The 14208-nt window shown below is 42.2% G+C and overlaps 1 protein-coding gene across 2 annotated transcripts in view; it reads left to right on the top strand.

Moving 5' to 3' along the window:
* DNAH9 (dynein axonemal heavy chain 9) overlaps positions 1-14208 on the top strand; it is a 202555-nt gene that overhangs the window by 131446 nt on the left and 56901 nt on the right. For both annotated transcript variants that reach the window (XM_074847373.1, XM_074847375.1), the window contains 3 exons: positions 290-430; positions 4269-4439; positions 6261-6383. In XM_074847373.1, coding sequence (XP_074703474.1) covers positions 290-430; positions 4269-4439; positions 6261-6383 — 435 coding nt within the window. The remainder of the gene's footprint in view (positions 1-289; positions 431-4268; positions 4440-6260; positions 6384-14208) is intronic.

Here is a 14208-nt window from a genome sequence, read left to right as displayed (position 1 = left end):
AAGAGCAGGGGTCCTAGTGAGAAGCCCGGAGGGGGCTCAGGAAAACAGAGGATTGGGCAACAGGGTGGTAAATGCAGTTAAATGGAGAATATGCCAGAGGAAAGGGGATGCTGGGAGCAGGCGGCTCAAGCCTGGCTGCACCACAGTTCGGAGGGCAGAGGCTGGTCCCTGCAGTGGTCGCATGTGGGTTGCCCATTGCTTCGGCTGACATCTTTGTGGCAGATGTGGGCTGCATATTCAATTCACAAAGATGTTTTCACAGTAATTTTGTTCTGTGTTTTCCTCCCAGGTCCAGGAGTCTGAGGTGACAGAAACCAAAATTAACGAGGCCAGAGAGCACTACAGGCCTGCCGCTGCACGGGCCTCTCTGCTGTACTTCACCATGAATGACCTCCAGGCCATCCACCCCATGTACCAGTTCTCTCTGAAGGTACCGTCCCCATGAGCCGCGGGCTGTGCCCACGGCTGCAGGAGGCAGTGCCTCTGCTTCTCTTTCTTACTGAGGTTCAAAATCATCGTCTTGGTCCTCTTGGGGATATTTGAATTCCCAGACAAAAAGGTGATCTAACCTAAACCATTCTGCTGATTTGGTTTTATGGAAAAGTTTCCTGTAATTTATTTCTTTATATGTCTACTTAACATACGTTACTCTTCACTTGTGACAGTGTTTAGTGCTCATTAGGAAAGATTTGTCCAAAACTCGATGTAAAGGCTGAGCGGTGTGTTCATTGCTGCCCTTGATAGAAGGAGCAGAGTTTCAGCAGCACTCACAAAGACCCACTGAGGAGTGGGTCTGAATGCCAAAAGGAAAGGTCCCTCTGTGTTGAGTACTGAGCGTTGGCCAGGGTCTCTACTCGTCTCTGAATTTGCCAGTCAGCCCACCACAGGTGGGCAGACTGGGCTCAGGTTAGATGAGCCTTAATTAGATTTTCTTTCTTTTGCTTTTTTTCTTCCTAAGCAGTTGAAGTCTTGTGGAAAGACACAGTCTGACTTAGCGATGCATTAACATCCGTTATTACTAAAAATCCAGGAAGTTTCTTTGGAAAGTAGAGCCTTGCAAATCATTTGTTCTTTCTTCCGTATTCACAGCCTTGGTCTGGCAGAACAAGATGAGCAATAGATTTAAAAGATATAATATGGGGAAAGAGCCAAAAAAGTACTTTTTTCTATGTATTTTATATATTTATGCACAGAGATTTTGCACAGCATTTGGAGTCACTTGCTCCATCAGTTAACCTTTTCTTTATATTTACATTGGTTCTGTATCTGTGATGTCATCAGGGTCATAATGCCTGTGCAGATTTCATAAGTTAACAGGAATTGCAAGAGCCCTTAACAATTATCCAAGACCTTGATGTTGAAACAGTCCTGACTTCCCAAATAGCACAGTATTAAAACATCACATCAGGCTAAACACAGCCCTGTCCCACTGAGGGGACCATCACCAGGGATTTATTGACACCTTCTGCACAAAAAAGCAAGTCATTCCTACTTCCATCTCTACAGGAAGGGTCCCAAGCAGCTGGGCTTTCAGGAGCTTGGATGCTTCCTACATTACAGTTACAAAAGCCTTTCAGATGGTCAACAGCATGGGGTGAAATCTAACTTTGGGTTAGGTTGGTGTGAAGGAATAGGTAGCATGTGCATGACTTGAACATTCACAAGTTTTGGTATAGGCCTGCACACATGCTTGTCTACAGTCTGGAGGAGTCCCTCTGGAGGGCTGTGTTTCTGCTCTTCTCACAGTGTTGTGTGGTCATCAGACAGACAAGCAAGCCTACAGCCTAGAATGTCCCTAGGCTAGAAGTCCAGATGGAATTTATGGGTGTGTTACCACCTTACAGTCTGGCCGCTGGCAGTCTTGGCTACAGGCATGCTCATGATGGCAGTATGAACACCCCAATGGGGACCATGCTGGGAGAGAGACAACTTCTTGCCCTTTGCTCCTAAAATAAATGTAGAAGAGACATAGCCAAAGGGTCTGTGCTACTTTTCTGTCTAAACAGACTACCCTTCCCTGCATAGCAAGTGTAGCTCTGTAGTACATGGATGTGTTATGTGGAGAACTAGCGATGATGTCCCTCTTTGGAGAACACCTCTATCTCGAGCTGTTCTGACCAGAGCACCTGGAGAACATTTCCAACATGAGAGGTTGCTTTCAATGTAATTATTACTACTCATAGTGATGGGGCTGAACCATACCACTTGTCTTGTGGAAGCAGAGCCCAGTGGGAAGCCAGCAGCTTTTATGGGAATGAGAACATGGCCATGTTTTCCAGGTTTCTTGACAACAGTGCTTTTCTTTATAGCAGGTGTGAAGAGAGTGAGACTCCACTTACCACAGGGGAGGATCTAGATCTTCAGAATGAAATATGGGACCAGTAGTGAATTCATAGTTCACATCTTTACTTCATGTTTGGGCATCACCGAATCAGTTGTTTTCTATTCCTTGACTGGTAGGATGTGGGGTTTCTTTCAGACCTTCCCCTTTATCTTTGAAGTTGCTTAAACAGGGATCCCCTCTTTCTGTGCTCTGCATGTGCTGCCCAAGACACTAGGGAAGTCTTGGTCCTAAGGACCTGCTGCGGTAAAAATGAAAGTGCAGACAATCTCTTGCCTTGGCAGAGTCGTCTCAATACGTCTGGCCAGTAGAGACCCAAGGGCCTTTTGGGTTATTGATCAAAGAGTTCTCATTTTAATGTTTTAATAAATGGAACTTTTTTTTTTTTTTTTAATCACAGGAGGAAGGTATTTTGGGGGATGGAGAGTTAAATGAGATGGCATTCTAGTCTAGAATTTCTTCCAAACAATTTTTTACCTTGACAAGTGACCTGGAAAAAGTAACTGAGGAGGCAATATGGTATTTTGAGACTCATCCACAAAAAAGCTTTTCTTTTTGATATCTACGACTCACATGTTGAAATAATTTTACCAGGAAAATGTACAGAATATCTTTTGTACAAGGGTACCCTTTGAAAGATTCATTCCTTACACATACATAATAGATACAGTATTTTCTGAGGTTTCACCTTTAATCTAAGTCTTCTGTATTTTGTTTATGTTTTCCAGTTAACATTAGCAATGTGTATAAATACATAAAAAATTATTAGGTGAAATGTTTTTATCTAATAAATTTTGGTGACAGATCATAAAACATAGTGTAAAGATGCACAGATATGATTTTAAAATACTTACCACATAGCTAGAAGCTCATTATAAATTAGAGTACACAAGATTTATATGCTACTCTGCAGCATGTTTTAACACAATTTAAGGAAATGTTAAGCAGGAAAATGCATTCTGCAATTATTTAATAATGCAGTAGGTATCAACGTTAATTTAATTTGTTGAGGCATTGTTTTTCCTTTGTAGACCCTAAAAATAATGCTGCCAACGCAGTCATGCCTCGTTCAGTTGGTGCTATCCCTTTGTATTGGCTTGGTTATTTCCTGTTAGCTGGGTCCCAGTGTATGGAACCTTTGCATTGCTAATCAGGACTTGGGCTCTTTTTTTTCTTTTTCTTTTTCCAGTTGCATTTGATAATTTGCTAATGGGTTTTCTTTGGGAAGCTTTGGAAGTTTTTTGTCTTTTTTATTTAGACCAGAAATGTTACAGGAATCCTTAGTATCTTTTGTAAGAGCGTCATTCTTGATGCATACGCCTATCCCCAAGGGGACTTTACTGGCTGGTTAATCCCAGTTCCAGAAGATGACGTCCTACCTGCCCTTCTCATCTAGGCCTTTGCTGAATCCAGACAATAAAACGTTCATGGGACTTTTTTGTATTTAAGGGGATTACTTTTTTCTAAGTTGAAGCATTTGTGAGATGGGAGGTATGCTTTCCTCTGGGAACGCCACTATCTTTTGGCTAAACATTTGCAGAGAAAGTGGACTGTGTAATCCCTACGAGAGAACACATTTGGTCAGAGAAATGTTTCCTATATCCATTGTGTCTTAATGCAGTCAGCCTGTCTCTGCACTACTTTCTCAAGCCCAGGAGAGCACAATGTCACAGGGAATGTCATCATTGCCTGCCTGTATGTTCATGAAAAAGCAGCTAAAGGCAGACACAGGATCTAGTCTCTAGGTGTGTTCCCCTGCCTCCTGGATCTGGTGGGCCACGCTGCTGGACGGACGGGAGTGCTTTGTTTGTGGCCCCAGAGATACAGTATCTGAGTTGGCTTCACTTAATGCAACACTTCAGGTGATACCAGGGGCATGCAAAGAGCATCTAGAAACCACCGGTGTCCTTCTCTGTCTCACACCTAGGCGTTCAGCATCGTGTTTCAGAAAGCCATTGAGAGGGCACCTCCCGATGAGAGCCTCGCGGTGCGCGTGCTGAACCTCATCGACAGCATTACCTTCTCTGTGTTCCAGTACACAACCCGGGGGCTGTTTGAGTGTGATAAATTGACCTACACTGCTCAAGTTACCTTCCAGGTAAACATCACCATTTCGTGCAATTTGTATGCAATTGTTTGTTTTACAGGCAAAGATATTGGCATGCAGAGAAAGCTCAAACTGTTACACCTGTGGCCTTCAGCATCAGATCATCAGATACAAAGGCTGGGGAACTGATTTGTTCTCTGTATCTCTTGCTGATAAGTCACAGATGCTGTGTTTGATTTGCATTATGCTGACAAATGATTGTTTGAGAGAGTAATACCTGCTTGCAGGACCTTAAAAAAAGGGCAAAGCAAGCTGGTCTTAAAAGCTTATTGGTTTTATCCAAAAGAAATGCCCGCCACATAACTGCTGTCTTTTGTCTAGTATGTTAGTATAATTTTTAGTCTATGATCTGAGCAAGGGAGACCTTTGTATATCCCTATCCTGAAATGAAATTCAATCAATAAATAGTGCTTGGCATGATGTTGTGATGTTGTTATTAAGTTTGTGCAGTGAATGACTGTGTAAATGCCGTGACATGTAGAATGCAGATATGAACCAAGTTTGAACTGCTGAAACACTGCGCAGGTCTAGTTAACTTTGATTCAGTGAGTGCCATGATTTTTTCAATTCTACTAACAAAATACTATGTGTAAAAGGGGAAGTACTTCTATATACATATACATATATGAAAAGCTGGGCTCTAACAATATATTTTGTTAATAAATTGTCTATGTGTAAAAAGTCAGCTTATATTGTCAGCCTTAATTCTGACCTAAATGATACCTACATTTTCTAATATGTAACTTGTAACTACACTAAGCATTAAAATTAGTTAATGGGGCACTTTAAGGTGTCAGGAAAACCAACATCCATGATTTCAGTGCGTGGAGACAGTTGAGTGATGAGGCACAAGATTCTCCCATACAAAAAAGCAGTTGGCTCTTGAACTGAGTACCTCGTTGCCATCGTTGGTGGAAGACATGCCAAGGACACTTCAGATGCTATTGCCCAGTAGGAAATAATACAGTCTAGGATCTGTGACAAGGAAATTACAAACTCACCACTTCAGCACTATTCTTTTTCCAGCATTGATGTTCAGGGTTTTGGAGTTTGCCTCTGAGATTTCAGAAGTCTGGAGTCTGGCAGTGCACTTGGAGCAGTGGCTCCAGCTGGGCTCATGAGCATGTATGGCTTTCCAGAATTACTTCAAACATTGCTCTGGCAGCCTTACTCCATGTATTCCCAAAAGCCACCATTGGTGGTAAAAACATTGGTAGCAGCTGAATGACTCAGGCACTCTCCAGTGTTTGAGACCTCAGAGACCCTGCTTGTTCTTCTGGTGCATATACCATAAGGCTTTGTTTTGTTTTGGTTTGGTTTGGTTGGTTTGTTTTTCAAAACGCTCTCAGTATGTCTCTACTTACTTTCAAAATTGAAGAAGATAGTGAGAGATGGACAAGACCTTGGTAGTATGCCATGCTCTGGTTCCTTTCAAGAAAGTTATCTGTTTTCTAGCTGCACATATCATGTACAGGGACATTGCAGCACACCCTGAAGTCTGTGTCTCTGCTGGCATGCATTTCTCCTCAGTGTGCTGTCTATGACCCTGGATCACAGCTCTTGCTACACAATTTTCCCAAACTTTGGTCCTCTTATATTGCCAATCTCCATACTCATTCCTTGTCCTCTTGTGGGGAGACCCAAAGCACCTACATGGTATGTTTACCACACCCATCCAACATGGGGCACTGTGCACTGCACTTTTTAGCCACACATTTGGCAGCTACATGAGTTGAATAATTAATCTACTAGAGTATATTGTTGGTCTGTATCTTGGCTGCTCAAGGATATCTTGTTTGTTTGGATTTACAGATACTTCTGATGAGTAAAGAAATCAACACAGTAGAACTGGATTTCCTACTAAGATACCCAGCACAGACCAGAGTCACAAGCCCTGTGGAGTTCCTGTCTAATCACTCTTGGGGAGGAATCAAGGTATCTGCTTCACTTGAAGTGTGTGAAATCAGCATCCCTTATCTCCTCTAAAAGCCTTTCAGCAGCCTTCAGGTTGGTCCTTAGAGCCTTTGGTGAACAAAGTTCTGACCATACATGAGAAGTAGCACAACAGTGCCACAGAAATGGAGAGTTCTGTAGGTACAAGACTGACTTCGTGGGCTCTTCGTGACTGTACCCCTGATGATCTGTGTGTCCCTGAGAAGGTGATTTTTCCAAGATTTAGGCTTCTCTCTCTGTAAGACATGAATAAGAACGTCCTCTGGGGTTTTTTTTGGTTATAGACTGTAAAGGACATGGAGATCTTCACTGTATTTGGGAGGAGATGGGAATTTAAAGTAGATAATGACCATCTGCTGAGATGTGCTGGAGATAGACTAATGACAGCTGACAGACCTTCTGCAGAAAAACACTCTCATGGCAATGAGAAGGTCTAACAGCTGCCATGTCTTTGGAGTGAGAGCTGAGGAAGAGCATCCCAAAGAGATGTGGGATATTCCATCTTTGCTCCTGTTTGTCAGTAAATGTGAATTGTGCTGAATTTGGACCTGATTCAGCAGGGTGTGATTTATTTTCTGGAAGGCATCAAAATGTCCTTCAAGTTAGGCGTGCTCATTCACACCTTGTTGGATTTGAGATAATTTTTGTTTTACTGTGGCTTCTGATCAGTCTCTGGCACCTGCTATGATTTAAGAATCAATCTGATTTATAGCATACTGCCTTTGTGGGACATTTCTCTGGTGCTGTAAAGTAGGAAGTGAAGACATCCTTGTTTCATTGGGATAGTTCTCAAATTTTCATCTGGGACATTGGGTTTTCCCTTTCTCTCCCTTCCACCATGCTGCACAGGGTATGTATCTGGTTCCTGGAGGGTGACCAGATAAAATATCTTCATCCAGGCCCAAGACATCTCTGATATTCTTCTCTTGTTTGTATTGTTTTGTGGGGCTTTCCAGAGCTTTGCAGGAGCCCTGGTTTATGGTGTCACGTGCCTTTCTATGCAAGCACATGCTAAGCTGTGCTTCACTTGGCAAAAACTGTCTTTTAAGGTAACACAGAGTTAGAACTCTGTAGAGCAGACTGCAGTTCAGAAGTCAAATGAAGCTGATGTTTCTCACCCAGGTCACCCATACCGATTTTAAATGGTAGCATGGAACAATTCAAGCCAGATGCGTCAGCCCTGACCAGGAGTTATCATCTCTGTCCCTTCACTGGCAGCGGGGATGGGTCCTCTGCCTCTTTCTGTGCATGCAAGTGTCCTAGCTCATGTTGAAAATGTCACAATCACGTTTTCAGCCATAAAATAAGCTTGGAACTTCTTGCTAAACTAGCCCTGTTCATCCTCTAAAAGGCATATTTCCATAATAATGGAGGAATTAAGAAAGATTCTACACTCTTTCTTTAATCATCTTTGTTCAATGGTGGTGTTTTGCTGCTCAGACAGCAGCAGTTTTATTTTTGTTTCTCCTTTGAAGACAAATTAAATGGATGCTTAGGGTCAACACACATAATCATGGGCACTCAGAAATCCAGCCCATGAAATACATGCTTTGCAATAGTGTACTTTGACTTCGGGCTGTGCAGTCTGTATAGATCATAGATGTACGTACATATTATTGCTTGAAATCTCAGGCTTTCTCAACTCTGCTCTGTCCATAGGTATATACAGGTATAGACATAGGTATATATAGGGTGAGTGGTGCATTTCAGTTCCTCTGGAGTCCTTCGGAGTTGTCTTTCTTCACTGTCTGGGAGCATTTTGCACTGCAAAGTTTCTTTCTACTTCAGTCCTCTAAGTCTCCTCTGAAAGGTGAACTTCCTTCCACCATAGATTTCAGAGGTTTTGGACTCTGATTCTCATTTTGGAGATCCTTTTATGCATCCTAGGAAACATATTACTCTTTTAGTGCCCAAGGATGCCTTTGCTAGTCCTGTCTGCAGGTGGTACATTCTCCAAGCAGACACATTCTAAGTTTTCAGTGAGTTTTCTTTGTGAGGAGATCCATTCTGTGCTGGCCATTTCCATTCAATGTGGGTGAAATGGCCTTTCATGTTCACTATGTGCTTCATCGTGATTGTTGCAACTGCTTCCCTACTGTGATGAAGTTGGTACAGTTGCCAGCTCAAGGTCATAAACACCAGAAGAAACATCAACTCCCAGTCATTCATTCTTCAGACTTCATCACTCTTTGACATATCCAGGATAACAGGCATTTCTGTGCAGAGTGTCAAAGTACATAGCATACTGTGTCAGAGCCTTCTAGTGCCAGGGAAGGTTTAGACTAGATATTAGGAAGCATTTTTTTACAGAACGGGTTGTTAGGCATTGGAATGGGCTGCTCAGGGAGGTGGTGGAGTCCCCATCCCTGGAGGTGTTTAAGAGTAAGGTTGACTTAGTGCTGAGGGACATGGTGTAGTTGGGAACTGTTAATGTTGTGTTGATGGTTGGACTGGATGATCTTCAAGGTCTTTTCCAACCTAGACAATTCTGTGATTCTGAGACCAGCAGTAAGGAACCTCTACTCATCAGAGCTCAGACGCTGTCTGTGGCATCACTGAACAATGTCTTCACCCCTTCCATCAACTACGTGCCTCAGCTTCATCCCCACCAGCAGCCTGCACTCTGCCTCCCTCGGCCATTCAAACTGACGCAGTGTTGGGTATTTATCACATAGTCATTGTGTGCGTGGAGTAGCTGGAGACTTATCCTGAGATAAGCAGGAATTGAGAGTGGACTGTCACCTGAAGGTGCTTTGCAATACCTGATTCTCTTTGAGACGAGCCCTTCCCACTCAGCTTCCTCTCTCCCACTGAGTCTCTTGGGGTTTGCGGTTGAGATGAAAACAATGTGATGCCAAGAGGCCTTGCTCTGCATCTACCCTTTAGCTGAGCTGTGAGATGGCAGGATTACACACCCTGTGCTCAAGTGTGCTGCATGTGTCAGATGCCTTCAGCTTCAGTGTGCATCCCCTGTCCTCATGAGCTGCACATTTCAAAGAGTTGTAGTCACTGGTCAATAATCTGTGCTAATTTTATGTATTTCAGGATTTTCAGATAGTGAATTCTATATTATCAGATACTGAATACTCTTCAGATTATCTTTTGTGATGATTCTAATACTGATTTTGCTATAAATAATATGGCTGGTGTCAACTTTATTAGTGTTTATGTTCTATTAATGTGTGTTGGTTTAATAGCCTTTGAGTTTTTGGCAACTCCAGTTACTTGAGGCATGGTTTTAGTACAATCACATTTTGTCACAGACTGCTATAATTAGGTTAATTAGTCATGGCTTCTACACAGCTTATTAGCAGGCTAAAATCTCCTTTTCTTTCATCAGAAAGATTAAGTGCTGTAATAAATTGTTTCTTCAACAAAGCTTGAGGAAAGTACATTTCAAATTCATATTTCAAATTCGAAGTGGAATTTAGCATTCAGATAATTTTTCACAGAAACATTGAAAATGGTCCTGCACAAAGTGCTCCTCTTGCCAGGGGTTTCAGGCCAAGATAATAGTGCCAAAAGAAATCAATATTGATATTTGTGTCCTGTTCTGTGCCTCCCATTTTGGGCACATTAACTTCAAAGGAAACCTCATTAAATGTTGAGGACTCTGGGCATGCAAATAGGCTTGTGTGACTTGGCTTATTATCTATTGTTGTTTTTTGATTAATAATATATATAGGCTAATAGTCCTTTGCAGTTGTGCAGCTGTTTTCAGCTCATGATGCCGGAGCATCTGACACACGATTATGATTTAGTCTTCCAGCTTCTTTTAAGTTCAGCAAAAACTTTAACAGAGCTTTTCACTGTAACATGTGTGCCAGGGAAGCTCAATATTTACCAGTGAATGAAGAAACCCACGTACCTGTCCGGAGGGGCACGGTTTGTAGGGAAGGGTAATATCTTTTATTAGATCTCCTAATAGACTTGGAAGAAATAGTTTCAGGCTTTTTAGTGCTTTTTTAAGCCTGAAACAGGAATTGAATTTAAGAACAGGTTGAGAAAAACTGCTCTGAGCTTAACTTGATTCTGTTCATCAGTCAGCCTATATGGGAGAAAAAGTAGTACCTGTGGAGCCCCTGTGGAGGCACATTAGTTAGCTCTGGAGCAAGGGGAGATGTTAGCAATGGACACAGTCATTAGCCTCAGTGCAAATACTGCCTCTGGGTCGTTGGAGGGTTAGTTAAGAGCAGGAAGGGGAGAAAATTGTATCATTTAATGAAAGTAGTGCCTTTGCTGAGTCCCTGGCTCTGGTGTTCAGTAGAGTTGGTCATTTCAGTTCTAAGGTCTGTCTTTTGCAGGTACTTAGTAGTGATCTCTTGAGAAGTCAAAAGTATTCTTTTACTCTTAATGAGGTTTTCTGTCTTTTTTCAATTTCCTTTATTACAGTATGTTATACTTACCTCACCCTCTGTGTTGCTAGTAACTAGCTTGAAAGTTTTTATTTCTGTTGGTACTTCTGAAAAAGTTTTTTGTGTGCATGCAAGGTTGTCCATTTGTCCTGACTTGGCCGTTGGTTACCTTACCAATAAATGTGTAAACCACAAAGGTACAATGATGCTACTGCGTGAACTGCACAGGACATCAGGCCACAGCCATGTGCAAATGACCATTTTGATATTCTTGTTGACGTGATTGAACTTAACATAGTATCAGTGTAGAGACTGTCCTCTGCAGGGTTTTCCTCCTATTTTTTCCTTCAGTCCTTCACTGGAAGGTCTCCAGTGTCATAAGATGAAGATGTTGATACCTAGATGGGATGTGAGTATTCTCTGATTTGATGCACAGTGGTCCTTCCAACCCTATGTGAAACCCAGTCTGATTGTTGAGCTGTTCTTCAGTTATCCACAGGGCTAGGACAGACAGATCATGTTATGGTTCTGCTCTGAGCGTGGATATAGAAATGACGTCACTGGGTTTTGGGTTATGGTTGTTGGGTCTTTCAGACTGTGTCTAGACTAACAAGTTAAATTGGTCAGCAGTTATTTTCTGTCCCTGGCAGCACTTGAATCCATATAGTGAAACTCCCCTCACCTCTCAAACCAGAGAGACCTCATATATTGTTTACTGTGGGCAGTCCTTGAAGTGTCCTACCCCCTGGGCTATGTCCAGGTATTTTCTGAGAGCAGGTGAATTCACCAAAGTCAAATGTAAGCCAGCAAGATACTAGCAAACTGGCTGATGGTGAGCTTGTGCCTGGACCTCTTCTGTAGCCACAGATTCAGGAACAGATCAACAGGCAAGAAAAAAGTGTATGTCTTCTCCTCACTGTATAGCTATGTTGGGGTCTGAGATAGGCAGATAGAAACTCCTTCTCCCCACGGATTGAGACAGCCTGACTCTGGAACAGCTTTATAGATGCATGAGCATGGTTTTAGTCTTGAGCTAATACAATCTGCCCATCAGTAGGGTTTATTAGCTTAGTCAAAGCCTCACACAAGACATAGTTACACATCTTCTGTTCAGTGCCCAGTGCCAAAAGACCATGCTTGTGTTTCTTAGGGGTTCAGCAAAACAGTCTGTATTTGCCTAGGAAAGATCATATGAACATACCCAGAGTCAAGCTGGGCTCTTCTTGAGCTTCACCACTACTAATAAAGTGAGTGATCATGCCCTTACAGTCTTCATTTTCATGGTTGTGTTGGCCAAAACCAGCCATTTTAGAAGATGAAAGTGGTTCTCACTGAGACTAGATGGAGGTTGGGTGAATGGATTTCCCTGTGACCCCAGTGATCTCTACTATGAAATTCTCCCATGCTCCAGCTCCCTCCATGCCATGCCCTTTCTGGGAGCCGTGCCCATGTTGCCTGATGGCCTTGCGCCTCCTGCAGAACTGCAGTCCCTGATTAACCGTGCGTGCTCACCATGGCAGCCTGTTCCCACAGGCTGGATGCAGGCAGCTCTGGATCTCCTTTGCACAGATACACATTTCCCAAGTCTGATTTTCTTTGTGATATTTTCTGCAGCGCCTCTTCATTGCTGAATGCAGATGTGTCCCATAGGATAAGTGAAGCTAGTTAATATACAGCAAGAATACACCTGGCCAGCTTGGATTACTTCTTCATCCCAATCATTTCCCTCATCTTTTTCTGAAGAGGAAGAATTTTCATTATGTAGATATGAAAACGCTACTGAAAGGGCATTGTTTAATAAATGTGATGTTGAATAATGAGCTCTAAATACTGAATTCAGCTTTCGAGGAGGAGAACAGCACTAGACAAAGTAGTATATTAACTCCATATTTATAATTTTGCAGAATGCAGATGATAAGATTGCATGTGTGGCTTATGAGATAAAATACCAAATCATATATTTTACATTTAAGAAAACTGGATTTTTTTGACAAAAGAACAGAAATCTCTCTTCCAACTTTCACTTTTTGTACTTTCTAGATACTGAAGTTTTTCATTCTTGTCAAAGATTCATTGTGACACAATCTGCTGCCTATATTGTGCTCTTTGTGCATAAGCAAGGTCTTTTGATCAGTCTGGTCAGATATGAAAGGCTTGCAGCTCACAGCTTTCCATGTACATTCAGAATTATTATTATGCCAGAAAATCATAGTCTTAATTAAATATCTTCCATTAAGTCAGTTCTTCAGATGTACAGTCTTTTAGTGCACCTTTGATAGAAAACATTGATTATAACACTTCGATGTGCATTTATCTTCTCTCATTTAGAAGTTTCCTAAGGACATTCATCTGTCCTCACCAGCACTCAAGTCTCAGAGAAATGTTCCCAATGTCTCACAGAAATACTACCTGAGAACGTTTTACCTTTTTTATTCCTTTTATTTTTTAACCTGCTGGCTAGCGATCTGATGTTTATCTGAGATACAGCAGAGATTTTGATCACATCAAATATTTTAACACGTACTTTGTTGGTTTGATTGCAGAGTGGAAATTGAGTTTTTCTGAATGCATTTACAGCAGTGTCAGCCTCTGTCCTTCACTCTCAATCCACTTATGACACAAAACCTCCTGTCAGCTGGTCATTTTGAATGTAAAAGTTCTTTCACCCTCTAAATGGAAGGAAAGGGAAGTAATTGCTAGACATTCTATATCTTCTGAAGTCCTATTGCTTTGCTTTAATAATAGAAAAAAAATCAGTTGCGGTGCACTCCTGAACAGATGCCCGTGGACCATGGAGCCAGGAGTGACTGCACAGAGGTCTGATGGCTGAGCTCTGCTAGCAACTAAGGGCGTGCAATCAGTCATCCCATTTTGGACATGCTATGCTGTACATATGCTATGTAAGATGCTTTTGGAGAAGCAATGAAGGCCAACGGCTTGGATTTGGCTTCTCTTTATTAATTCTTCCTTTTAAGCCCAGATCTGCCATAAAGGACCTGTTGGAACTCCTTATTTCTGTAATGTGGTAGAGCTCATAAACGTTTCCTTTGTATGGCAGTGTTGGTTCACATGAACAGCTGTGAAGACTGAAGAGTAAGTGCTCAGCTAAATTTTGACTGGGAACAGTCTCTGGAACCCTGATGGTGACATGAAGGCTCTACCTGTGTTGAGGCACCTGAGATGGCCTTTTGTGGAGGCACTCATGGTCTGTGTATCATCCCCACCCTGTGATCACAGTGCATTAGTGGGCCACAGTATTGCCAGGACCTGAATAGAAGCATGAATAGGAGCAATGAATATAGTCTGAGAGAGACATGGGGACATGCTTTTCACTTCACTCAGAGTTAGCCAAGCCTCAGCTGGAGTCTGGTTTGATCTTTGAGTAATGCATTTTAAGAAGGATACAGACCTTCTGGAGACAGGATAGAGGAGAGCAGTGAGAAGTGCCAGAC

This window comes from Strix aluco, chromosome 21 (assembly GCF_031877795.1).
Source record: "Strix aluco isolate bStrAlu1 chromosome 21, bStrAlu1.hap1, whole genome shotgun sequence".
Classification (NCBI taxonomy): domain Eukaryota; kingdom Metazoa; phylum Chordata; class Aves; order Strigiformes; family Strigidae; genus Strix; species Strix aluco.
The sequence above is the reverse complement of the archived record's forward strand: the minus strand, read 5'-3'. Positions and strand labels throughout refer to the sequence as shown.